Source organism: Balaenoptera physalus (genome assembly GCF_965194825.1).
Source record: "Balaenoptera physalus genome assembly, chromosome: 11".
Lineage (NCBI taxonomy): Eukaryota > Metazoa > Chordata > Mammalia > Artiodactyla > Balaenopteridae > Balaenoptera > Balaenoptera physalus.
Window position 1 is genome coordinate 108,548,722 of NC_138896.1, and position 27,303 is coordinate 108,576,024.

General features: G+C 57.1%; 1 protein-coding gene across 16 annotated transcripts in view; it reads left to right on the forward strand.

The window, feature by feature from the left end:
* Positions 1-27,303, forward strand: part of IQSEC1 (IQ motif and Sec7 domain ArfGEF 1) — a 330,464-nt gene that overhangs the window by 244,745 nt on the left and 58,416 nt on the right. For 2 of the 16 annotated variants that reach the window (XM_082413922.1, XM_082413919.1), the window contains exon 1: positions 18,419-18,717. The exons of 12 other annotated variants lie outside the window; for them this stretch is intronic. In XM_082413922.1, the coding sequence (XP_082270048.1) occupies positions 18,653-18,717 (65 nt within the window). In that variant the 5' untranslated portion in view covers positions 18,419-18,652. Of the gene's footprint in view, positions 1-3,149; positions 3,291-18,417; positions 18,718-27,303 lie in introns of those variants that run through there. 2 more of the 16 variants (XM_082413923.1, XM_082413927.1) reach the window with 2 other exon arrangements.

Consider the following 27,303-nt stretch of genomic DNA (forward strand, 5'->3'; position numbering starts at 1 on the left):
GAAGGAAGTCCTGTCGGGAGGGCGGAACAGTGGCGGAGGCACCTGCCGGTCCCCAGCGCCAGGGGCTAATGTGAGTCTTCGTTGTGCTCAACTGAGGTGGATCCAAACAAGGAAAAAGGTGGTGAGTTGTCCTCACTGGAGGTATGCAAGCTGCGGCAGTCGAGAAGTCTCCCGTGCCTCGGTTAGGCGCGGTGCCCTGGAGGGCCATTTTAGCTCCAGGACTCCCAGAGCCAATGAGTTTTTTTTTTTTTTTTAATTATTATCTGAGGACTTAGTGCAAGCTATCAGGATGGTAATATAGGTTTGGAAAAATGCTCAGTGCCAGGCTGTTTTAATAAAGCCAGTTTCCTCGGGGTATTATGGGAACACTCCATTATTCGGCTCCTCCAGATTCGGAACTAGGACCAGGTTTTGGACTTGGCCAAGGGGCCTGAGGATTTGGCGTGAAGCAGGAAGGAAATTGAGAGTCTTATGGCCAATCCAGGAGCGCTGGGGTCACTGTCGGCCACACTAACTTGGGAAGCCCTGAGGTCAGAGCTGAACTCCTTGTTGCTTTGGACAAGTCCCTTCCCCTCCCTGAGCTGAAGGACTTTGAAAGAGTCCGGAAAGCACTTTGGAAATTGTAAGGGTTGGGGGCCGGGAGGAGGGGCCGAAGCAGCAGATCCTGATTGGCTCAGGTGCGTGGACCAGCTGAGGGCCAGCCTGCCGCTGGGATGGGTTCAAGTCCCAGCTCTCAGCTCCCTAGCTTCCTGGACCTCCGTGAGCCTCAGTCTCCTCCTCTTTAAAATGGGAGTGATGACAGGGCCAACCTCCTAAGGCAGTTATGAAGGTAATTCTGGAAAGTGTGTCAATGTCATACAGCTAGTTTCCATTTTCTCCTTTGGGGATATTGAGAAGCCACTCACTATTCCTAAGGCCTCAAAGTCCAAATAGAAATGCCAGCTCTGCTGATTTTCTCATTCAACAAATATCTATGGAGCGCCTGTGATGATAGCAAAGGAGCCACACAGACAAAACGCCTTGCCCTCCAGGAGCTTTGATTTCAGCGGCAGGAGACCCACAACAAAAAAGTAAACAAACAGAGAATTTCAGTGAGTGCTAAAAAGAATGCATCTGCCCTGCTCGGTGTTAAAGGTGCTTTACAGTGGAAGAACTCTTCCGGAAGGGAGAGGAGAGGAGCCCCGTCACCCTCATCTGGGCTCCGGGAGACCTAGATTCCAGTCCTGGCCCTGCTGGCTTCCCACTTGCTGTGCAAACTTGGGCAGTTTCCTTCCTGTCTCTGATCCTCGGTTCTCGTTTGTGAAATGAGACAGCAGATATGCTCCTCCAGCTCAGGTGCCCGATGTGGCTGGGCTGTCTGCCCTGTGGTGCTGCACTGAAGTCTGCTCTGCCGTCCTAGCTGGGGTCCCTGCCTGTCCCCTCTGTGTGCCACACCACACATACCTTTCTATGTTAGATGGGACAGGTAACCTGTCAAACAGAAAGGCGAAAAGACAGGCATGCAGCAGCTTCGGGAGAAATAAGAGGAACACACACGTTGTGAGACCACCTCCCGGGCCCCGAGACGAAGCGCTGCCAGAAGCCCCCCACCCCACCCCATGGGCTCCCCCTCAACTGTTGCCCCTCACGGATGCTCACCACCCTGACTTCTGTGATCATATTGTTCTTGCTGTCACTGTCTTACCACCTGTCTGAGCAACTCTTCACCACATGGCCTTGTTCTTATTGTTGACTTGTTTATACATGGACTTAGGCTGTCGATATCTGTTTGGGTCTGGCTTCTTCTCAGAGTCACAAGGAGCTGTTGCTTGTCGTGGTCACGGCTGTGTAGTATTCCACTGCGTCGCCGGGCCACGGTTTACTATCCAGTCTCTGTGATGGACACACAGGGTGTCTTCAGTTCGGGGCTGTGTTCTTGAACCTGCCCACGTCCTAGTGCACATATGACCTCCTTTCCGGCATCTGTCTGGAACTGGGCCACACAGGACGCACATGTTCAATGTCATAGAGCAGACCAACGCTGTGGTCCTTCCGTCCCGTCGCCCCCCACTCCCAGTGGCACCGCCTGTTGTCAGTCTCTGCCATTTTTGCTCTCCTGGTGGGTGTGTAATGGCTGTGATCCGCATTCCCCTGACTGCTGATGGGGTTGAGCATTTTTCGTAAGGTTACTGGCCGTTTGGATCTCCTCCTCGGTGGCTGTTCAAGCTTCTTGCCTACCTTGGGCTGTCTTTTTGTTTTCTTGTTTTTTTTTTTTTTTTAATTTATTTATTTATTTATTTATGGCTGTGTTGGGTCTTCGTTTCTGTGCGAGGGCTTTCTCCAGAGGGCTTTCTCCAGTTGCGGTGAGCGGGGGCCACTCCTCATCGCGGTGCGCGGGCCTCTCACCATCGCGGCCTCTCCTGTTGCGGAGCACAGGCTCCAGACGCGCAGGCTCAGTAGTTGTGGCTCACGGGCCCAGCTGCTCCGTGGCATGTGGGATCTTCCCAGACCAGGGCTTGAACCCGTGTCCCCTGCATTGGCAGGCAGATTCTCAACCACTGAGCCACCGGGGAAGCCCTGTTTTCTTGTTGATTTGGAGGATTCTTTAGGTATTCCGGATTCCAGTCCTTTGTCAGTTGTATGTGTTGTAAATATCTTGCATTTTTCACTTTTCCTGGGGTCTTGGAAAGAACATCTTAATTTCAGAGTTCTTAATTTCTATCAAATCTATCTTTCACTTTATTTTTGTTTTGTGTTTTAAGAATCCTTTCCTACCCTGTGGTCATGAATTCACCTTTTTGCGTTAGATCTTTAATCTACGAGGAATTGATGTTAGTAAAGGGCGTGAGTTAAGGGTCCCATTTCGCACGCGCACGCACGCACACACACGCACACGCACGCACACCCCATTTCCCAGCTTGCCCAGCGCCGTTTGGTGACATATGTGTCCCTTTCCCCTACCTGCCCTGCCCGCCCTGGGCAGGCAGGAGCCCAGGACTGCAGGCTCTGGCCTGGGAGCCCCAGCAGGGACAGCCCCCGGGGGCAGGGCAGGGCGGACAGCCCTCCCCCACTGGACCAGCTGCCGCTCCTGCCAAACAGGTCTGTGGGGCCCGTCACGTGTCCAGCTGGCGGTGACTCGGGCTCTGGCGGATTAAGCAGGGGCTCAGGGCTTATGACCCGCACCGTCCACTGCACAGACCCCCGGGAGGGCCGAGGGAGCTCAGCTCTGTGGGCTGCAGAGGAGACCCCCAGAGGCCAGCGCGGCTGCGCTGTTTGCCTCAGGACACCCCCAGCCGGGGCACTGGAGCAAGGTAAGAGAGGGCCGGGGGGACCCTTGGCTGTGACTTCCCTGCCCAGCTCTGGGAACTTCTGTCTGGAAAATTAAATGTCCCCCCCCTCACTCCCCCGCAAGCTCTTTCCATCTGGGTCTATTGGGAGAAGCCGAGAGCCAGGAGGTGGAGGGCGGCGGCCAAGAGCAAGGACCTGCCGGTCTCAGGCCCCCGTGCACACTCACCCAGGCTCACACACACACGTACATGCACCTGCCCACCGGCTCCCGAGGGACTCCGTATCCTCTTCAGTGACGAGGGCCTGCCCACTGGGGGGTGGGGGGGTGGCACTGCCAACCTCCAGTCCCCCCTCCAGATCCTGGTGCCCCCCCCCCCACAATGGCCGGTACCTTCGTGCTCCTGGAGTCTTCAGGGCAGGGAAGAGGGGGAGGAAGTGGGTGTGTGCTGAGCACCGTCTATGTGCCGGGAACCTCCCCTCGGGTGATCTTTATTCCAACCCTGCAAGGGAGGGAAGATTCGCCCATTTAATAGATGAGGAAACTGAGGCTCGGAGATGGGCTATGGCCCAGCTGGGGCCCGGGCTGGGAGGACGGTCCCCAGCATCTCAGCAGCCTGCCCACATGACCCCCGAAGTCGCAGGCCCTGCTCACCCCCTGCCCAAAGGCACAGTCCCTCTGGCGCAGAGCTGCGGCTCCCTGGGGCTCTTTGAGAACTCTAGGTCCTTGCCGGGGGGCATCAGGGCGGGAACAAGAGCCAGCGGCTCTGGGCCCAGCTCAGCCTAGGCTAGTGGGTAAGACTTGGGCTCCGTCTCCTCGTTTGTGCCGTGGCGGGGGTGACAGTAGTAGGCCCCACCTCTCCAGGTCGCTCTGAAATGCCACCGTGCATGAAAGGGCTTCCAAACACGGCGGCTCCCAGCAGGCACTCGGGCACTTAGCTTTTGTTTTTACAGGGAAGGTCAATACCTGAGTTCACTGCGTCCTCTGAATTTCTGAGCTCCTGTGCATTTCTTTTCTTCCTGGGCTTTATGCATGCATTTATTCCTATGAGTTTACTACTTGCTTAGGAAATACAGGCACGTGGTAAAATGTTCAGCATTATAAGAGTATACAATGCAAACGACGTATGCCCCCCGCCCCCTCCCCGGAGCAAACAGGACGAGCATTTTGGGGTATCTCTGGTCAGAAATGTTCCTGTGTATATATTTGTTCCTCTGCCGTATTTTAAAGAGAGCCCCCAGCAGCTTGCTCTGCCCCTATCCTGCGGCTTCCCTCTGGGCCTTTAAACCCACCCCCTCGGTTAGAGAGCCTGACGGCGGCTTTCCTGCAGAAGGCCCGCATATTTGTGGATGCTGGCACCAGATCTTCCTCGTCAGCAGGACTTGAGGGAGGCTGCAGCCTGGCACGGGGCAAACAGGGGGATTGTTGAGCCGCAAAGAACGGTCCCTCTGTGCCCAGTGAAGGCCCCAGTTGGAGGCCGGCTCCCCCTCCTCCCCACTCCAGCAGATCTGGGTCTGGAGCAAGGGTGGAGCCTGGGGACCTGGCTGAGGCCCAGCCCGCTGTTCATCGGGTGACCTTGAGCCTCCTCTGGGCTCCCGACTCAGTGCAGAAACCCAGGGCGCGTGGTGGCCCCAGTGAGAGGACCGAGGGTGTGTCTTCTTGAGGACCCAGCCAGCCACGCCTCACCCATCCGGCCCAGGGAAGAAGCGCATGACGTAGGCTGGAGTTCTCACTGCTTCCTCTTGAGCTTTGATGGTGCTCTCCGGGAGACAGTCGAGATCAGCGCTAAGTCTCACTGATACGTTCTCTGTGGGCCTTGTGACTCCTGGACCTGCCGGCTTCTTATCTCTGCCAGGGAAAGCTCCCAGAGGGCTGGGGTCAGGGCTTTATCTCTCCCAGCCTCTGAGAAAGGAAAGCAGCAGGTGGCCACATGCGGCAACATACCCTGTGTGCGTGACTAGGAGGCTTCATCAGAAAGGCTCCCTGCCCCCTTGAAGCAAGAGCAGGATCCACCGTTGGTGTCGGGAGGGTGGCCGGTCACCCAGTGGGGCAGAGCTCCAGGCGCTGCCCGTGTGCAGATGTTCAGGTTGTGCACTGCACAAGAGCAGTTGGCAAAGGAAGAATGCGCTGTTACCAAGCCACAGGCCTGAGAGGCTGTGTCCACCAGAAGAGGGCGCTTTTTCCAAATTCACACGCAGGCCCTGCATGCTCGCTGGTGAAGGAGAGGTGCCTGCTCTCCACTTACGCGCTCTGCTCAGTTTTCTAGAATCTCCCTCCAGGACTCTGCTGGTAACCCCAGGGGAAAGGCAGCTCCAAACACTCTCCTCTGTCTGTGGGAGCAGCTTGGGTAAACCCAGCCCAGTGGATCCTCAGGGAACGGGGCCATGGCTCAGAGTAGAACTGCATCCACATTGCAGCTCTAGCTGCTCCTGGTCAGGACTCCTCAGCAGAGACCCTCCACGTTAGCATCTGTTAATACTCCCCCCAAAGCTCAAGTATGAAGGACCCTTACCTCTGTGCCCGGCCCCTTGAGCAGGGCCACTTTATTTATGAAGGCATGTTGATTTGGGGACAGGGACTCATGTGAACTCATCTCATGCACAAATATTTCTCCAGCACCTAGTGTGTGCCAGGCTGGCAATAAATGCTGAGTCCCACAGACGTGACTTTTATCCTCACGGAGCTGTCCAGTGAAGGAGAGGGAAATGCCCCCACGAACAGCATGGACCAGGGGCTGGGAGGACTTGCTCAGTGGGGCCTGTAAGGAGGTCAGGCAAGGCTTCCTTGAAAGTGGAGTCAGGGATAAGTAGGTGAAAAGAGAGAGACGTATGCACCCGGCAGTGGGAACAGCACGTGCAAAGGCCCAGGGGCAGGAGCCAACTTGCCGGGTATGAGGCTGGAGATGAGACGGAGGGCAGAGGCAGGCAGAGGCCGAATCCACAGGGGCTTGTGGGCGTGGTGAGGAGTTCGCTGCTTATTTCTTAAGCAGCGAGGAGCCAGGGTTTGAAGCAGGTCAGTGACTTGTTAGATAGAAATGTCAGTGAAATTGGGTTTGAGTGCTGGCTCTGCTTCCTGATCCAGCTGCCCTCCCGCTGTGTGATGGGGGTGGGGGCGGCGGGGGGGAGGGTGTCTTAGGTTGTGCCGGAAGGAAGAGATCTGAATGAGGAAGCTTACCGTGGGGTCCAGAGGCTGCCTCAGTTGCTCCTCTGGGCACCTGCCCCGTGGCTGGGCACCTCCCTATCCAGGAGGCTTGGGGCTGGGAAGGCCAGACTGCAGTTCTCCAGCAGGGCGACAGGTGGCGACGGCCCCTCAGAGGTGACCGCTGGGCTGGCCCAGCAGGGACCAGCGCAGGTCAAGTGGGGTTGGGTCTAGCTCTGGTCAGGCCGGGGCGGGGCCACACTTCCCCCTGCCCTCACCCGCACCCCAGGTGGCACCCAGACTGCTGGTTCGGTGGCTCCAGCCCGCAGTTGCCAGCACCCCGTCTTTCATCCCCTCCGAGGACCATCCATCAGCTGTGACCTGAGCTGACGTTTTAAGCCGATCTAAATTTGCCACCAAGCCTGACAGGGGAACAGCTGGGTGAAACCACCCTCTGCAGGGGAGTACTGCGGTCCAGATCTCCACTCTGCAGCCTCAGCCAGTGAAATGCAGATAATGAGGTGCCCCCTCCCAGGGTGGGCATGCGTCAGCACACACTGAGTGCCCAAGGAATGTTGGCCCAGCCAGGGCTGGGCACCCAGGAGGCAGGCCTGCAGGGCCTGGCAGTGCCTCCCCTGCTCCACCGGGACCCCCGCACCTGGCCTGGGGGCTGGACGCACAGGGAGCCGACATGTGTTGAATGAAGACGTGCCCTACGCACCAGAGGCTGAGTCCCAGAGTGGGAACGCTCACACCCGGCCCATCGCTGGTATCACATCCCAGCTCCCCGAGGCTGGTGTGTGATCTGGCATCTTGGGCAAGTGGTTTGGTCCTTTTGAGTCCTATTCCTTCTGTAAGATGTGAACGGTACCCTCTCTGTAGGTGGGAGGGTTGCTCGCCCGATGGGAGTCCCTTGGAGCTCCCAGCACCGAATTGGTGCTCAGGGAAGGGCAGCCACTGCCACTGGGAATGCAACCAGCCATCCCTGCCTCGGAACCATGGGTGGTCACTAAGGGAGACCAAGGGCAGAAGCTGGAGCCACGATTGCAAGCAGCCCACAGCAAGCTGGCTGACCAAAGCAAGAGGGAATTTACTGGAAGTAGCGTTGTCCCCAGACTGCCCAGGAAGGACAGGAAACAGGCCCGTACACAGGGCCCCTCCTGAGGGCAGGAGGCAGTTTCCTCTAGGAATGCCCCCTGGAAGGGGTGCCTACTTGTCCGTGCTTGGGTGCCCGCAGGCAGGGCCGAGCCCCGTGAGAGGCCCACCGGGTGCAAACGCCCCCAGGACAGGGCACTGCGGGAGGGAAAGGAGGGATCCTGGGATAGGACGTGGCCTTGAGGGAAACCGCCCAGGTCCAAGCCCAGCACCCCCAGCGCTGGCTCTCTGTCCCTGGCCCCCGTGCACCCCGCTGTACTCGATATGGGTTCCTCTTCACCAGCGTGATAATTACTGGACACATCACTGACATTGAACAAATTGTTGTGTGCTTGTAATTACAAATTATGTTTCTAACACTCCAGGGGTTTCCAAACCTTGATATCTGTGCTATTAACACATAAATTACAGTCATTTATGGAAATTACCAGAGAGACCAGAATTGTCTGTGGATTGTGTTGTGTAAGAGGTGCTCATTGGTGGATGTGCTCCAGGAGCCTGGAGGGGCCCAGTGTGGGCCTCGAGCTTTACTCCTGTTTCGTGGGGTCAGATTCGATTCCCAGCCCTAGACTTTTTTTTTTTAATTTATTTATTTTATTTATTTATTTTTGGCTGCGTTGGGTCTTCGTTGCTGCACGTGGGCTTTCTCTAGTTGCGGCGAGCTGGGGCTACTCTTTGTTGCGGTGCACAGGCTTCTCGTTGTGGCTTCTCTTGTTTGTGGAGCACGGGCTTTATAGGCATGTGGGCTTCAGTAGTTGTGGCACGTGGGCTCAGTAGTTGTGGCGCGGGCTCAGTAGCTGTGGCTCGCAGGCTCTAGAGCACAGGCTCAGTAGTTGTGGTTCACGGGCTTAGTTGCTCCGCGGCATGTGGGATCTTCCCAGACCAGGGCTCAAACCCGTATCCCCTGCATTGGCAGGCAGATTCTCAACCACTGCGCCACCAGGGAAGCCCCCCAGCCCTAGACTTTTCACACATGGACCCCCAGGTCGGAATCCCAGCTCTGCCACGACCAGCTGAGTGGCCTCCAGCCACTGACCTCTCTGTGTCTCAATTTCCTTATGGACTAAATAACGGAACTTGATGAGTGATTCCTAGAGATAGCGGCCGTCCAGCTGCAGGCACCCGCCTCCGTGCAGGAGGTGCCCCCGGGGGCCTTTTCTCCTCTCTCACAATGCAGGAGGCGCACAGTGAGGCAGCAGCCAGGTTTTGTTCCCAAGAGGAGGGAGGCGACCAGGGCCCTGGAACCCCGCTTTCGGTCCCCCTGGCACCAGGCAGCCCTCCCCAGCCTTAGGTTGCTGTGAACTCCTTATGTGCTTCAGGGTGTTATTTCTTGCTGCAGAGAGTGTACTCTCAGATTCCTGGGTTTCTGGAAGTGTAAGACCCAGGCCACAGGTGGGCATGAAATGATTCCAGGTGAGCCATAGATGCTGCATAGGGTGACACGGAGCCTATCATACGGACCCGGGAAAAAGCTATTCCCCTCCTGGAGTTCTTTTAGCCCCTCCGATTACACTGAGCCCAGAGTGTTGGTCGGGGCTAATATCTCTTTAATGCCTCTTTATCACTCCAAAAAAAGCTTAATTCTATTTCCTTATTTTATAGGAAGTAATGTGTCACATGGTTAAACAGTGAAAGATATAAAAGGCTACAAGACAAACAGTGAGCCCCCTCCCAGCCCCAGCCCCCCAGAGGTAACCACCATCCAGAGATACTTTGTGTGTCTATCAGCGTGTGGGGTGTGTGTGTGTGTGTGTGTGTGTGTGTATTCTTCCCTTTTTTTTTTAGGCACATACAGCATTCTAAGTTTAGCCTTTTCATTTATAATATATCTTGTATCTCATTCCCTATCAGATATAAAGAGAATCCTTCTTCTGTTTTATGGCTGCCCTCTGTGACATGGATACTCTATACTTGCTAATCTCTGTTTTAAAGAAAGAGCAAGCCTCAAGCATAGGCCTTCTGCTGATAACAAGATCTGAGCAGGATTTTATAACAGTGTTTTGGTTTGGGTGATTTCTTTTTATGAGAAAATTCAATTTATGCTCAGCGAGACTGGCTTTTCACAGATGGAGCAGATATAACATGAGCCTGATATGAAGAATAGTATTAAGTAAGTGGTATACAGGTGCTTATGTGGTCGTTGGGAAAACTAACCTGGGGATAAATCCAGGCCAGTTCTGCCGGCTTCCTCCCCACCGACACACACCCATAGGATGAAACCCCAGCCCCATCCTCTGGCCTCATTCCTCACAGCGCACCCATCCCCACACTTCACGCTCCCATATATGCCGTTCCCTGTACGTGGGGTGCCCTTCAGTGAATTCCCAGTCATGCTACAAATCCCAACACAGTCTTCACCTCCTCCAGGAAGCCCTCCCTGATGGCCACCCCATCAGCTCACAGTCATTCCTGCTTCTGTGCCAGGTTGATCCCATGGTTGCGTTGATCACCCACTGCAGTGCCCTGGCGTAGTACGAGATCCTCTGCAGGATCTTCTGCAGAAACTTCTGCAGATGTCAGAATCACCTGAAGGGTGAGAATGTACATTTCTCAGAATTCCCAGCTGGGACTGCAGTTGCTGCTGTTCCTGGGACCTCACTCTGAGAACTGCTGGTGGAGGGGCAAGGACACAACGTTCTCCTGGGTTCTCCTCCCGGCTCCATCATTTATGGGCTGTGTGTCTCTGGACAAATTACTTACCCTCTCTGGGCTTCAGGGCCTCCGTGAGAAACTGAGATGTGACCCCACCTTGTACAGAATTGTGTGAACGTGTGTGGAAGCAGGGCTGGCACCGACCAATGTGAGTTGCCTCCCGCCCCCTCCCCACCGAACTTCCCGAGGGCAGGGCCCACATCTGATGTGTCTCAGATGCTCTGAGACACCCAAGCTGTGCCTGGGGGGCAGCTGCTGGCCATGTTCAGGAACGCACATGTGCCGGTTATCTATTTATTCAAATAGTGAATCAGATGGTGAACATCTCCCGCGCCCATTGATTCCAAATCCGTGGAACCGGGTCAAGCTGGTTGAAGTCTTCCTCCCACCGGGACCAGAGAAGGGGTTGCTTAAATCAATAACATAAAGAAGATTTCAGAGGGGAATGTTTAACCCACTTAAGAGAGAAGCTGTTGTTTTCGGAGCACTTAGTGGCATCCGTTTGCAAAACAGGCGTCCCAAGCACTTGTTATAAATGAACGCTCTATTCATTAAAGCAGAGGGCCACTGAGGCTCGGCTTGGCTGGCCCTTGGTAGTGGTGTGGGCATGACAGTTAAGAATCAGTGCCGCCAGCGGAGTGGTCCATGGCAGGGCAAGGCCTAGCAGCCCCCTCTCTACCCCTTTTAGTGCAGGTGGGCCCTGGTTAAACGCAACTCCTGGGAAAGAAACCCAAATGCGTCAAGAATGGTCATTCGCTTTGCCCCAGGGGTACCTCTCTTTAGAGAATCTTTAGCTGACAGGTTCCTTAAGTACTGGGCACCCTGGTTATGAGAAGCAGTGTCTTTGAAAACCAGTTTCATGTGAAGAGGGGCGTTGGCTCAGACTGAGTAGGACCAAGATGTGAATGGGGAGCACGGGGCGGGGGGACTGGCCCCGTGGCTGGCCCTGAAGCAGGATGAATCTGGTTCTACATGATTTGTTTGTTCATCATTTATTGAGCACCTGCTGTAGACCAGGCACCTTCCGGATGCTGGGGACACCGTGGTGACGCTTCATTCTGGTAGAGGATAGACAGTAAACAAGGGAAGATGTAACTGAGCCGGATAAACAGGCGGTGAGATGGGCTTTAAAGGGAATTAGACAAGATGGAGAGAACGGGGGTCTGCTTTACCTGGGGGCGGCTTAGGCTGTTCTCAGGCACAGAGAGTGGGCACGGGGCAGTCCTGGAATAGTCTGGAGCCAATTTCCCGGCGCTGTACCCGAGGGAGGGACTTGGCATAAGCATCGTGGGTCATACCCCTCCCTCCCTGAGATCTGGCGGTGGCTTCTTTGTGCCACCAGCCAGGAAAAGAGGGTTGAGTGTGAGGGGCACTTCTGATTGTGTCCTGGGGCTGGCAGGGCTCCCTGACAGGGTAATTTCGGGGCTGAGGGGGCTCAGGGAGGAGACCATCACTGGTGAAAGCAGTTCAGCTTTTTGCTTCTGAATTTCTTCCTGATGTTGTCAGGCCCCTTGAATCCTGCAAGAAATCCAGCAGATGGCCATTACCCATCCACTTGAATAGACTCATCACTCAAGTGGCCGCACTTAGAAGCCGCAGGTCTGTTTTCCGCAGGCCCTTTCCCCGGGGCTTCAGGACGAGCAGTCCCGTTCACCAGGCTGGGCCCAGCAGAGGGACGAGGGCGGAGGGGGTGTTTCCCAGGAGTGCCCAGACTGGGGAGGGATGCGGTGAGCACGGTCTCACCTGTGGCCGCCACCCCCGTCTTCCTTCACTTTTACAACAAACCAACATCTGCTGTGCGGCAGGGGTGACAAGTGCTCTGGGGATCCAGGCTAGGAGGTCTTCTTAGAGGAGGTGATCATTCTTGGCTGTTCTGTTGACTTTGTCAGTCACTGAGCATTGTCGTGATAGGTTTGTCACAGCTCCACAGAGCTACCCCATCCCATGTGGGGTTTTCTTTCTCCTTGCATCTGACCCTGTGTCCCAACCATGTGGTTCGATTATTGTAACCCTCCTGGAGGAGCTTTCCCAGGCCCCTGCAGGACTGTTCACCCATTTGTCAACTGTTGGCATTAATAACAACTGCATCAAATTTTTAGTGTTCATTTAAAGACCACAAGAAAAGAGCTCCGTACACCGCCAACCACGATGGTTCCCTACCTCTGTGGCTTCCTCTGCCAGAGCAGTGGGAAGGAGCTGAGGAAAGGATGCCCTGTTCTTGGCTGTGCCCCAGACTGACTTGGGGACTGTAGGACTCAGGTTCCTCATCTGAATAAGAGCTGGCTGCACTGGGTCACGGTGACTCCTTCCAGCTCTCAAGTTCTAGGGTACACTAACATTAAGGCCGCTTTCATCTCACCAGCGTGGGTCAGGTTTTGGCCAACCCAAGTACCAGTGAGTTTTTTGTGGTTGGGACCCATTTCCCCTGGTGCCAGGACAGGTGTCTGGAACCAGGCCGGTTATGTGAAGCAGTAGTCGCACCTGAGCCCCACCACTGGGAGAGTGATGGAGTGCCATTGTCCCTGCCCTCAAGGTGCCCACAGTCTGGGTGAGGGGTTCTCGCTTAGCCTAGGGGGGCGGGGGCACTGGAGGAGGCTTCAAAGAGAAGGTGACATTTGGGCTGGGCCTTGCAGGTTGAGTCGGAGGTTGCCAAGCAGATGAAGGGGGCAACCCAGGAAGTGGGAACAGCATAAGCAAAGGCACTGGGGCAGGAAAGTGCCTGGTGCATTCTGGGAGTCACTGTATGGGAGGGACGGTAGCTGGGAATGAGGCTGGAAAGAGTCAGGGGCTAGATGTCACCAAGGTAGTACCTGAGCAGGTAAATAGTCTGGTTCACAGTAAACAACCCTACACCACCTCCGGGTGACCCCAGGCTCCCAAGATAAGTTATCCCAGGGTCATTTAGTTTACTTTGTTTAGTAAGATCAGGGAAGTCCGTGATTTGCAGAGGTTTCTATGAAAACTGGTTGAAATTTTAAAAATAACTTGGCACTTAATAAGAGCAGCTTTATTTACCTGGGAAGTTTCTCCTCTGGGGGGCTGACTGGGCTCCCAGAGAGGTCACGCTACAGAGTTCTCTGTTCTGGGCAGTGTCTGTGGTTTCCCATGGCATCCGACGCTCAGATGAATACGTTCCATGCCATACGGAACCCACAACTCACCCACGCCCAGGCTGTCTGCTGGACAGTCCCCATCCCTGCCATGCCATCCCAGCAGTGGGGGCCTGTGGCCTGGGAGGTAGGACGCTTGGGTCAGGGCCACTGTTTCTAGGACCTGGCCGCACGCCTGGGCTCATCCCTTCGTCTCTCTGGGCCTCCGTTTCCCTGTCTGTGGAGTGAAGGATTGCGCCGGAGGGAGGGTCACAGAGCTGCGGCTGTGACATGGGGAGGATCGTTTCAGTGATGAGAAGAGTAACTTATTAGTGATCAACAGACACGAGGAGGGAGGCTCGGATGGGCTTGACCGCAGCCTGTTTTTATGGCTGTCATAGGACACAGCCTCTCACAGAGTGGCCCAAGAGGCACCTTCGGTACAGTCTGGCATTTGGGGTCTCTGTGGACTGGCTCTGGCTCCAGTCTAGAAGATGCTAGAAGGCCTGTAGTCCCTTGGATCGTTACGTCTATTATGGATTTCTTCATTTCCCTGGCTTTTTAAAAAAATTATCGAAAATTTTGCAAACACTGTATTTCTAAAGTGCTCCTTCCTCCTTCCCACCCTGTGTCCCAAGCTTAGAGGGCAGAGGCGTGTCCCCAGGAATCTCTGGAACCCCCGTTTCCCTTCCCAGAGGCAACCACCAGTACCTGTTTCTTGGGTCTCCTTTAAGAAACAGTCTAGGGCTTCCCTGGTGGTGCAGTGGTTAAGAATCCGCCTGCCAATGCAGGGCACATGGGTTCAAGCCCTGGTCCGGGAAGATCCCACGTGCTGCGGGGCAACTAAGCCCGAGCGCCACAACTGCTGAGCCCGAGCTCTAGAGCCCACGAGCCACAACTACTGCGCCCATGTGCCACAACTACTGAAGCCCACACACCTAGAGCCCGTGCTGTACAACAAGAGAAGCCACCACAATGAGAAGTCCGCCCACCGCAATGAAGAGTAGCCCCCGCTCGCCACCACAACTAGAGAAAGCCCACGCGAGGCAACGAGGACCCAATGCAGCCAAAAATTAAAAAAAAAAAAAGAAAAAGAAACAGTCTATGAGCGTATTATGCTACATAAGCATACTAGTGTTCTGTATGTTTTATTGTCTGTACTTTTCACATTTGTCTGGACTTCTTGTCACGATGTTGTGTCTCAGACCTTTTGCTGCAAGTGTGTACGGTGCTGCTGCCGTTCTTTTAACGTAGGGCTCCTCTGTACCGCAGTTTACATAACCAATTGACAGATGTTGCCTGTGTCCTTCTCCACGTTCTGCTGTTACAAACAGCTAATACCCTTGGACCTGCGTCTTTGTGCTGGGCAGGTAGCTCTCTCTGGAAGTATCTGTTCCGAACAGTGGATGGTCCCATCTTGTGGCCATCTGTCTGAAGGTTGCCTGGCCTGGCCCTATCGTTTTGATCACCATCTTCCGCATGACACCTGGACTCTCTTTCCCAGATCTCATCCACAGCCCTGAGGCAGGGAACTGGGGGTTGGCTGAACAGGCAGAGAATTCTCCTGGAGCTAATGCAAAACTCCCTCAGGGGAGCTTCATTATGTCAGGCTGACAAACCTTTTCTGTGGACAACTAGACAGAAATATTTCAGGCTTGCGAGCCACAGTGTCTCTTCAACTTTGTTGTGGCACAAAAGTATCCATAGACAATACATAATGGAATGAGTGTGACTTTGTTCCAATAAAACTTTATTTAAAAAAGCATGCAGGGGGCTGGAGTTGCCCCCAGGCCTTAGTTTGCATTTGATTGATTTGCCTGAGCACCTCGGTGTCCCAGCCCTATAGTGGGCACAGGGGATGCTGCAGAGAAGGACGCAGGCCAGCTCTGCCTGGCAAGGACAGCACAGTTCCTCTGCCCCTGGCAAGGAGCATGTAAAGGGAGTTTCTGACTTGGATTGGGGGCCAGTCAGGGTGGCTTTCTGGGTAAAGTCACATCGAAAGCTGAAACCCAAGTCCTGGCCACCAGCCAGCACAGTGGGGAGTGTTGCTTGAGGTGCGGCGAGGGTCGGAGAGAGGAGCCAGACCAGGCCTCACAGGAGGAGGCCTCTAGGACACGGACTGCAAAGGTTGGCCTTTGGGGGCATGCGTGCCACATGTCTGGTCAGAGGAGATCAAGGAGGCAGTGGAAGACGGGAGGCTGTCAGAGGCCCAGGAGATGGGGATGAAGTCAGGTTGGGGGGTGTGTGAAATGGGCCAAGGCAAGTAGGTTAGGACTGAAACCCAGGACGATACAGTGAAACTAAACATTTTCATGCCCTTCTTGCATCTTACAGCCTTGTAGGTGGGCTTCTACTCACCTCTCAAAGCCCAGCCTAAATGTCCCTTCATCTTTGGAGCCTCTTGTGGGGCAGAGTTACGGGCGACTTCCTCCAGACTATCCTAACATCATCCCCAGGGACACTTTTCACGGCAATGTCTCCCCACTGTGCCTCAGAACAGCAGCATGGAATAAGCACTGAGGCATGTTTGCTAAATCAAAGGAAAGGGCGAGGTGAATTAGCCAGCAGAGAGGTAGCTGATGAGCCTCACTTTACAGCTGAGGAAACTGGGGCTCAGAAGCCTAAGCAATTTGCCCAAATGGCACGTGTAAGACCTCTGCCCAGTCTAGTCATTTCTGCCCAGCAGAAAAATTGGCTTTCTCTACCTCTCCAGGCTGGAACTTTTCTCACTTGCCTCACGATTCCTTAAATTATTAATGTGTGAGGAAATTAACTGAGAGCCAGAAGCAAAAGGCACACTCTGCAGGAAGATAAAACAAAACGAGAGAATGAAGAGGCATTTGGTTTCCAGGGACTCCATCCTCTGGTAGTCCAAACGCTAACAGGGAGACTCAACGCCCTTTTTCTAAATCCCAGCCGGAACTATGTCGCCAAGACTATCCTGGCGGGCGGTGAGGCCCTGGGCCTGGAGAAGTGCCTGGAATTCTTGGAGAATCCGGGTCGTGAGGCGGTCAGAGCCGGTGTCTGGAGCGCTCCAGCAGCTGAGGGGCGACTCTCTTGGCTCCGTTTATTACAGCCTATTTTTAGAGGGCCGTTCAAGTGGGGGTGGGACTTCTCCACCCTCCTCCCCAACTGGACTGTTTCAACCCTATCGACTATATCCCCTCCCATCTCCCCACCCCCAGCCAGGATGCAGCATGTGAAGGTCTTCTCCTTCCAGAACCCTATGTGGAGGGGCTTTTGCCCGTCTTGATTCCAGCCATCCTAGTGGCTGTGAGGTGATACCTCACTGTGGTTTTGATTCGTGTTTCCCTAATGACTAGTGGTGTTGAGCAAATTTTCATGTGCTTATTGGCCATTCATATATCTTTTCTGGAGAAATGTCTGCTCAGATCCTTTGCCCATTTTTTAATTGGGTTATTTGCCATTTTATTATTGAGTTGTAAGGGTCCTTTATCTAGTATGGATACTAGACCATTATTTGATGCATTTTTTGAAAATATTTTCTCCCATCCTGTGTCTTCATTTATTTTTATTTTATTTTTTTCCGAATGATGACCTTTATTGTTTAAAAGAAATATGCTCCCACGCGTCTGATTTCGTCTTTACTTAGGGCTTTAAACGCCCAGCTGGTTGTTTGTAGAGCCGAGGCACCCTGTAATTTTTCCAACCTCGCGGGTCGAGGCCCCGGCGGTCACGGGGTCGAACAACGCCAAAAGGCCTCCGCCGTCTCCGCGACCCACTTGGGGACCCCTGCCCGCGCAGGCGGCGCGCGGGACTTCCTTCGCGGGTCTTCATTTATTTCTAATGTAGCAAAGAAAACATCAGAAGTGAAGAGGAGGCATGTGGAGATGGGCTGCGGATTCCTGCTCGCCCTCCCGCCTGGGAACCCTGGAGCACTAAACTGGCGCTAGGGCTTGCCCTTTCCCGGGCCGCAAGCAGGGCCAGCCCAGCCCTCTTCCTCCCCTGTTCCCCACCCGCCCCAGTTCCCCATCTGGGAACAATGCTCCTCATCGGGCCCGTTGCACCACCCCCTCCAAATGAAAGAGTCAGAAGGGCACAAGCGGATGCCGCTGCATGCGTGGCTTCCCACAGCTTCCTGACCCCTGCAGACCTGCCAGCTGCCTGGCCCTTCAGGAGGTGTACCTGCGGGTGGGGCGGCCCAGGACAGGTGGGGTTTTGATCGTGTCTGTCTGCTTGAGGTCTCCCAACTACATTTGGGCATTCCACAAGTGTGGGTGGTGGCCACTGTGCCTGCCTTCAAGGAGCCGGAGGACAGACAATACAAAAAATGCAAACCGAGAACAGCAAGCTATGATTGCTTCTAGCAGGGAGAGCTGTGCAGCCTGGGAGCCGTGGAGGTGAGGCAAAGCCTCTCAGAGTTAACCCGGTTAAACTGAGCCTCAGTTTCCTCTTCTGGAAAGTGGGGTCAGTAATAACTCCACCTGCATCACAATGTTGTCTTGAGGACCAAATGTCAGTAAAAAGCTCTAAAATGCTAATTAGTCTTACTTTAAACTTGCCGTGGGGGTCTGGAAGTTGTCTCTGGGTGAGGGGAGGGCAAAGGGTTGGGTGGGCTTAGGGAGAAAGAAGCTGCTTCCATCAGATCCTCCCAAAAAAGTCCCCTAAAGGGTATCCCCAGCCTCAGGATGGGACCCACTCCGCTATCTCCGGGGCAGGGGCGTCAGAGCCCAGACCCGCCCTGTCTGGGAAAGCAAAAGCCCCGTTTTATAAAGTGAGGCCAAAGTCAGGAGTGGCAGAGGTTGGCGCCGTTGGCAGAGTAGGCTGCAGTTGGCTGGTTTGGGGTTTTGTATTTGTTGTGCTTACACGCTTGGGAGGGACATATGGCTACTGGGGGGCTCCGTCTTGGAGGGAGTGCGCAGTCCTCCCAGGAGAGGGCCCACGTCTGGGACAGGGGATGATGCTGCCTTGGGAGAATCCCGCTCCAGCTCGCGGCCCCGCCCCTCGCTCCCTCCCGCCCGCGGCCCGGCCCCGCCCTTCGCCCCTCCGCCCGCGGCCCCTCCCCTCGCGCCTTCCTCCCGCGCCCGCGCCCGCGCCCACGGCCCCGGCCCCGCCCCCGCCGGGGCCACATTCCTCCGGCCTGGCCTTGCGCTGCGCCAGGCGGGCGGCGGGCGGCGGGCGGCGGGCGGCGGCGGGGCGGGCTCGGCCGGCCTGGGGCTCGGACTTGGGGTCAAGAGCGGCGCGGACCTGCGGGCGCTGGGCCGGGCGACCCGAGGTGGTCGCGTGGCGGGCGGGCAGGGTGCGGGCGGTCGGGTGTCGGCCCAGGTCCGGCCGCCGCTGGCCCGGCCTGGGTCCCGGGCGCCCGGCCCCGCCAGCTCCCGCCGCGGCCGCCATGTGGTGCCTGCACTGCCACTCGGAGCGGACGCAGTCCCTGCTGGAGTTGGAGCTTGACAGCGGGTAAGGGCCGGGGCGGGGCGGCCGGCTGAGCGGGGTGGGCTTGTGCGGTCGTGCGACGCGGGTCCGAGTGCGTGTGAGCGAGGCGTTGGGGGGCTCCGGGGGCAGCGCTCCCCGTTAGTGTGCGTGCGGGCCAGAAGCGGCCCGAGAACGGCGGAGGCTGTGCGTTCGCGCTCGCCAGCGACTGTCGGACGGGAGCCCGTGTGGGTGAGTGTCGTGGGGAGACCACTGGGAGTTGGTATCCGGCGCAGGCGGCCCGCAGGGGGCCGGGAGTTTGTGGGAGGGAGCGTGGCCAGCGGGCGTCTGTGCTGTGTCTGGCGGCAGGCCGGCGGAGGTGTCAGGGAGCGCTCGCACAGGCCTGTTGATGCGGGGCCCGGGGCCCGTGTCCGCTCTGTCGGGAGGCCCCCGGGGAGAGTGTGCGGGGCTGTGCGCAGGTGCCCGGGTGTGCTCTGGCGGGTTCGCCTGGGAGTGCGCCGGGGCACCTGGGGCAGGAAGGCCGAGTTCTGTGCGGCTGCTGCTGTGTCTGAGCGGGGCTGCGAGGGGGCGCTGGTGGGGTTGGGGGCGTCTGTTGACGTGTGTCTGGTGCGGCCCGGGATGGAGTCTGGCGGGGGTGAGCGTGTGCCCCAGAGATGATCCCTGTTCTTCTTCGGGGCCTGCGGGTGGCTGGCTGAGCATCCAAGGGCCTGTGTTTATGGAGGGAGAGGGAGAGAGTGTGTGTGTGCTGGGAATATCGATTTCCTCGCTCTGCCCGCCAGCACAGCTGCCCCCTGAGCTGTCTGCAGGCCCCCCGGAGGAGCAGGGCTGTGGGGCAGAGGGGATTTGTTGACAAACTGTCTTGGCTTGTGTCAGGCCCCTTGCGGGGGGAGCCCACCTTCAGCCGTTTGATCTCTGAGTTCAGAAATTCTGCAGTGTGTGTCTGGCAGCTGCGCTGAGAACGCACGTATGTTCCTCTCCGCGCCCCCCAACCTCACCTCAGGGGCCGGGGCCCTGGGACTGAGGCTCCACGTGGGGTTGTGGGGTGTGGTTCCCAGGGACCCATGGCTCCTTGCGTCTGGGGCGGAGGCCAGGCAGGCTGCAGCTGCAGGACCAGCTGTCTGGAGTCAGTGGCATCAGTCCGAGAATGGTGCCGGGGGGAGTCATGATAGTCACATCCCACACGTGCCGGCGCCGCTGCCGTGCGCACCTGTCCTCCCCGTATTCCTCTGCGTTCTCGTCCTTGCGGTACCGCGTCCCCATGTTGCAGGGTAGCACACTGAGGTTGAGCCTTCTGTTGTCAGCACCAAGGCTGTGGCGTGAGTGCCTGCTGTGTGCAGCCCCTGCTCTAGGCACTGGGAACACAGCAGTGAGCAGAACTCAGAGTCTTTGTCCTCCTGGGGCCACAGGCTGGCGGGGACACGGTGGTCGGCACGCTCTGCTGCCTGGGCCTCCTCCGTCGCCAGCAGAGAGAGCCTGAGGAGTCTCTCCGTCCGTTAGGACTTGTCCAGTGCCACCCTTCCCGTGGGGATGTCCGTGGCCACCTCTTCTGCGTGTTCCTACGTCCTGCATCCCTTCTCATTGGAAGTCCCTCCGTGTAGCCAATCTGAATCTTCCAGATACAGGGAAGCCTGCTTGGGCCCTTGTGTGGTCAGAGCTGGTGCTGAGCAGCTGCTCCTCCGTCTCTGCCGGGCCAGGTGCCCCGGAGATTAAGCCCTGCTCAGGCCCAGCCTGCAGCTTACCCTCGGGCCTCCGAGCAGGTGGGGCCCATTTGCTGCGGAGTGCCTGGGGGAGGGCGGGAGAGGATCAGCCCAGCCCTGGCCCGTGGAGGCTTAGCAAGGCGCTCCTTGGGCTGGCCAGCTTGCCCCCAGCGCAGAGTCCTTCCGGGAGGGCCATCTCCCCTTCTCTAAACACAGAGAGGACCCAGCAGGCTCCAGAGGCCTCGGGACGCCCCCAGCGTGTAACAGGTCCGAGGCAACCTGTCCCGGCACGGCCGCGCCCCCCGGCCAACAGCATGCCTGGCACCTGTCCTGGGTGCTGTGCTCTTTGAGCCTCTCTCACCCTACCTTTCTGCATGGGCACATAGAGGCAGGGAGTCCAGGGACATGACCAGAGTATTACAAGGCGAGCCCAGAGTAGAACCCACACGTTCTGATGGAGGCCTGCGGAGGGTCCCTGCCAGCCCTGCCGCCATCCTTGGGCTTTCGCCCAAGGAAGTCGGACTCTGAGCTGGTTGTGCTAATATTTACACAGCTTTGGTTCAGAAACACGGACAGGACTGCTGGCTGCACAAACAGTGTGATGACTGGACAAATAGGTCCTTCTGGAAGAGCGTGGACAGGGCTCCAGGCTCCAGGAGCTCAGTATACACGTGTGCACGTGTGCGGGTGTTATCCGGCGGGGCTCTGGAATGTGCGATCGTGGTTTGCCGGGAGAATCCGTGGGTCCAGGGCGGCTCAGGGTGTCAGGAAAGAAGGGCTTGGGGAGGCGGACAGACGTTATTCCAAACCCCAGCTCAGCTCTGTGAGTTTATGCGAGTTTCCACACCCCGCGAACCTCTGTTTCCCCATCTGTGACAGGGAATGGCGCTGCTGGTTCACGGAGGGGCCCGAGGCCCTCCCAGCGGGCGTCTAAAAGCCCTCGCTGGGCTGGCTGCCCCGGCCTCGGTCAGGCGCACAGTTGGCCCAGGTCAGCTCTAGGTGCTTCCCACCACCAGGGACCCATTGGATTTTCTTCCTTCCTCTTTTGTAAATTTCCTCTGCATGATGATGACGTGTGGAATATCCGCCCAGTAAGCACAGAGGCAAGGCGACGGCACAGGGCTGATGGGTTTGGACCCAGCCAGGGGAGAGTCCTGTGGAGATAGCCCGGGTGCCCTGGAACCGTGTGTGCCTGGGGGGCGGGGGGAGGGTGTGCAAAGGCTCTTGAGTGTGATATATCATTTGTTCTTGAAAAGCAAATCGTAACGAATTTAAAGGCCATTACAGCTCTTGAAGAAGTAATCGGTCAGGCCTTAGAGAATCTGGCTGTTCCCACTGCGTGAGTGGCTCCTGAGGGGAAAGTGGTGGCAGTCGTGGTGGAGGACGTGGCGTGGTAACTGCTGCTCTTCCGGCTGCTGTGGCTGCACTTGGGTTGGGCGTGTGCCCCCGAGCCCCGGGCTGTGGTTTGTGCTCGGCCGTTGCGGCGAGCAGTGCACCCGTGGACGTACACGCTCTCCGGCCCGGAGGGCGCTTTGTTCTCTGGAGAGACGTGTGCAGCCCCAGGGCCAGCCACGTCACACTTCCTGTGTTCCTTTATTCACTCACCAAACACTCACCAAGCACCTGCTCTGCCAGGCCCTGGGCTCGATGTAGGGGAACCAGATTACTCGTGTGAAGCCGTGAGCCCCGGGGCCTGGACCTCGGGGTTGCACAGAGTCCTGACTCTTCCCAGCTGCGTGGCTTCAGATATATTGCCTCCCCTGTCTGAGCCTTGATTTTCTCATCTGTGAAGTGGGACCCCAAAGGACATTGTGGGGCCTGTGCAGCTTTGCCTGGTGACTGAGGACCCGTGGTACATGCCCAGCAAGGAGCAGCAGCCCTCGGCCCATCATTGCGTACTCCTCGCTGCTTTCCTTCCCGCTGGTTTCTGGAGTCTGCACGGGGCGCTGGGCCTGGTCCTAGTTGCTCTGACTTTAACAGCTTTTAATGCCTTATTCGTACATGGCTGTAGCTTCTCTGCTCCTTGATGGAAAGGACCATTCTTTCCATTTCATTTCCTTGGTTTGCAGTTTCCTAACACGGAGACAGTTTAATGTGAACTTAAGGCCCAGGTGTAGCCAGAGTCCCCTCCCTCTTTGTATAGATGGGGAAACTATGACGACATTGTTTTTTCCTCTTTGTTCAAAGGTTGGTATAATAATAATGATAGCAGCTGTTGCCATTTGGTGAACTCTGTATGAAGTACTTAGTTCTCAAAGCAGTTTATGAGAAAGAGCTTCTGCTGGGCCCATTTTTCAGTTGGGGGAAGGTCACATGCCTTGCCCAGGGTCACCAGCCAGTAATCCCGAGAGCTGAGCTTTGAACTCCGTCTGCCTGGCTCCGAGGTCTGCGCTCCTCACAGCCAGGCTCTGCTCCCTCTGGGACTAAATAATCTTCAGCAAAATATGTCACATCGCAAATAGAACCTTTTGCGTCTTTCCCAAACCCCAGAACAGGAGTCTAGTATCCCCTGCTGTGAGGATTCCCAGAGTGTCCCCAAACGTGCCAGCTATAGGCAGGTTGATGACATCTCTCTCCATTCTCCTGATGTCTTGACAGACCCCAGAGCTACTTCCCCAGACACTCCAGCAGGATGCTGCAGGATGCCCTTGGTCCCAAGTACTTGCCGCATTTTGAGGGTAGCACGCTTACCCCCAGGCCAGTCTCGGTGTGGCACGGGGTCTCAGGGACAATAGCCAACTGCCCCTGACTTGCTGAGGGACCCGTGCGAACGTAGCTGGCCTGGGCATGGTGAGGAAGCCCAAGGGCATGGCCTTTGACGTCATGAGGGGACACACATGCATGTGGGCTGTTGAATTCCATCCCATGGGAGGAGAGAAGGACCATTAAAAACACTGGAAAATTTGAAAGCGTCCCAGCTGGGAGGCAGCCTCCTTGTCTGGGTTTCCCGAAGTGGCTGTGGTCCAGGCAGGGTCCGTGTCTGTCTGCCAGCGTGTGCACTTTCTTCCCGATGCCTGAAGATGGAAGATGGAAGCAGACGGTGTTTGCTTTTCTGTCTCTGGCTGGGAGGCTCGGTGGTGTGACAACTGGATGCAGTCGTCCGAGTGAAACATGGTGCCTTACTGTGATATAGAAGGAGCTCAGTAGATATCAGTTATGGTCATTGTCGGTGTTACTATTTATCCTGATTATTCCAGAGAGAGGAGGCGTCCCTGGGGGCCCTGGCATCAGGCATCACGTCACGTCCCCTCTCTGGGCCTCAGTTTCCACCTCTGTGAAGACCGCGGGACCCCCGTGGTCATTTGCTGAGGGGGGATGTTTGGTCCAGCGGCTGGGGGGCAGATACTGTAGCCTGTGACCCCTGCCCTGGGCCTCACACTCTCTGTGATCCTGGGAATGTTCTTTAGCCTTTCTGTGCCTTGGTTTCCCCATTTGCAAAAGGTGAGTGACAGTAAGAGCTCGTTACATGAGTTGATCCACATAAAGTGCTTAAGCGTGTAATGTAAACGCCTGGTAGACGGTAGCTTCTCACTCTTTCAGAGTTGAGGGGTTCCACGGCGTTGTTCCTCGACAGGAGTGGATGGCCCCTCGTTTTGGCTGTGGGCAGGGCCAGGGCTGCTCGTGGTGCACGGCGGCGGCGACTGGAGGACCCAGATCGCAGCCTTGGTGAGGGGTGGCACGCCCCGTGGGCTTGTGCGTGTGCTCGTAGCCTCTGCTTACAGCTGAGGATTGAAACCTCCCACGGAGGATGGACAGTGGAGTGTTTTGCCCGGAGACTGGGAAACGTGCAGCTGGGCACCTGCAGCGAAGGGGAAGGGCTTGGCTGGGTTTGGTGGGTCTGGAGTTGGCACAGGTTTGATCCAGACTGGAATGGGCCACAGAATAAAAATGGTAATATCTGACATTTGGGTGGTCTTTGAATCTGACACACACTTATCCTATTTGAACCTCCCAAGAGCCTTGTCAAGTAAGTAGCTGGTATTATTCCCATTTTACGGACAAGGAAACTGAGGCGAGAGAATGGAAATAACATATTTAAGTTTTGTACAATGTAGATTTGGTCTTCAGGTTAAAGTATATCTTTCCCCCTCCCTGGCCTTGTTGTGGCGAGGGCTTGGGCTTTCAAGGATGGAGGATGAGGTAGAGGCAGGAAGGGGCGGGGGGCAGACAGGAATGTGTGGGACACCCCCCACCCCAGACCAAACAGCAGCACTGGGTTCTCACAGCAGCCACGTGTGGAGAGCACAGAGTCCACTTCGCAGTGGGCGTGGCTCCCTTGCAGCTCTGGCTAGTGGCCTGGCATCTCACAAGCAGGTTTGCTGGCCTGGGAGGCCACCCGGCGTGAGAAGGGCCCTCCAGGTCCCCTCCCCCACGGAGGGGCTGGTGGCAGTTGTTCAGGAACTGCCAGCTGCTCCCAGGTTCTTATGAATCGGTCTTATTTCCCCGTGTAGACCCTGGACAGGTCCCAGGGTAGCTCAGTGCCGTGCTGGGGCCAGAGAGGAAGTGATTGGGAAACGGCTCTTTCCTCCGCTGCCAGAACGGCGAGGTGCGGCCCTGCAGATTCGGCTTCTCTGTTCCCTCCGGCCTTGACTTTCTCAAAGCCGTAAATTAAATGTGCAGGCTTTGGGTTTTTTTCCCCCATGCAGTAAAAATGGCAGAATGGCCCAGGAAGATGATGGGCCTTGGTGTGGACAGCAGATTCTGGGCACTATTTTAAACTCTTTCTTACGGAAACCTCCAAACATACACAAAGTGGAGAGAATGGCACAGTGGCTCCCACGGGCACTTTTACTTCCTTGCTCCCGGATTATTCTGAGGCAGATCCCAGACATTTTGTTGATTTTAAATCAAGGACCTGTCGTGCGGTCAGCCTCATGTCTGGCAGTGGAGGGGTCGTGTGGCCGGGGTGGGTCCCTGGGGCACATCCGCGTTCCTCCAATGGCCCTTGGCTGTGGTGGCCCAGCCTGGGAACCCAGAGCCTGGCCCCGTTTCCGGGCCTTGAGACCCGAGTGACGCCGGCCCCCGGGGGAGGCCAGGCCTGCGAGGCCCCTCCGTCAGGTCGTGGGGTGGGATGCCCGAGGCACTGCCCTTCACCCCGCAGGCCCCCAGGCAGAACTGGGCTCCCTGCTCAATGTCCCCACGGGGCCCCGCCTGCTGCCCCGGGGCTGCCCTCGCCCGGTGGTGGGGTGGCAGTGGCCCCTGCGCCCCTGTCTCCCCACACAGTGGCCTCTCATCTCGCCTGGCCTCTGGGTGGCCTGACATGTGGCCTCCAAGTGCTCTTTCCTCTGGCCTAAGAGACATCCACGCCCACCACTGCAGCTCCGTCCAAGCCCTCGTGGCCAGCCCGTCTCCCACCCGGGCCTCTACCAGGCCCTCGTCCCTCCTCTCTGTCCTGCAGCTTGTAACCTGGCTCCTTACGGCCTCACCCTCCCCAGATCTCCCCGCCCGACCCTGGCTCCGGCTCTGGATAGGAGGCTGGAGTCATCCTGACACCCCCCGCCCAGCACTGTGTCTCAGCCTGGCACACGGTGGGTGCTCAGGAAATGTGAGTTGCTCTGGTCCTCAGGAACATGTTAACACACCACTGCCACCGCCCCGGCGTCTGACACAGTGCTGGGCGCACGGAGGGCCCGCAACCAGATTCAGTTAAAAAGCCACAGTGTGCCCAGGTCCCACCCCACTCCTGCTCTGAACCGGTGCCCGCCCGGTCAGCGCACCCCGCACTCTCCTCAGGCGGGAGCTGGTCTTGGGTCACGTGGTCTGACGCCTGGTTCTGAGCAAAGGCCGCTCCTTAAGGTCTCTTTCCACTGCCACCCACCCACCGCCTTCCAGCCACCCGGTCCCCGGGGCGCCGTGCGACGCAGCCCCGAGCACGTCCTGATTCTCAGGCCCCAGGTGAGGACTTGTGTGCGTTACCCTGCGGCCCTCACAGCAGCCCTGTGAGCCGGACAACACGCCCATCTTATGGCTAGGAAACTGAGGCACAGAGAGGCCTAGTCAGCTGCCCGAGGCCGCACAGCTCCTGCTTGCCGGGTGCCAGACCGGGGAGGGCCATGTGCCGCTGGTACAGGAGGTTGAGGGGCGGCGTCCTTCCCCAGGCCCTCGCCGTTCCAGCTCCGGCTGCCGCGTGCGGGTGGGGGCCTGTCGGCGGTGCTGCAGGTCCAGGTCCTGAGGGCAGGAGGGGGTCGGGGGGCAGACAAGGGGGGTGGGCTCCCCCTCCCGAGGAAGGGGCTGCAGAGGTGCGGGTGTGAAGCACCGTGGCCCGTCGGCCGGCGGCCCGGTGCCTTGGTCGGCCTCCCCCCTTCTCCCCTCCCGCACTCGCTCAGTTACATTACCTCTGTGTCTCAGTTTCTCTGTCGACTAAATGGGTAGGTGATAGAGCACGTGCCTCTACCTTAGGCTCCGAGCGTGAGCCCTCAGTGACCTGCGGCCTCTGGGTGACGGTGTGGTGTCCGCGCGTTCCCGACTGTGACAGAGGTGCCGCTCTGGTGGGGGTGTTGATGGGAGTACGACTGTGCACGTGTCGGGGTGGGTGTATGGGAACCCTGCCTGTACTCGACGCTTCGTTTTGCTGAGAACCTAAAACTACTCTAAAGAATAAATATCTATTAAGGAAAAAGTTGTTGGATGGTTAGTTAGTTCCCTGTGAGGTGCTCAGCAGGCCGGGCGCGTGGCTGTCACCTGCTGCTGTGCAGTGATTCTTGTCACCATCAGCTCCTTCCTTCCTTCACTCATCCTAGGATGTGCTGGCCCTGAGGACACAGACACACAACGTGTGCGCCCATCCCAGGGTCAGCTCACTGTCGGGCAGGGCGTCCCGGGGCCTCTTGTGGGCTGTGCCCCCTCCGTCATGGGCACCCAGTGTCCCGGGAAGGGCATGGAGAGCGCCACAGGCTGGAGCACGAGGGGAGGGGTG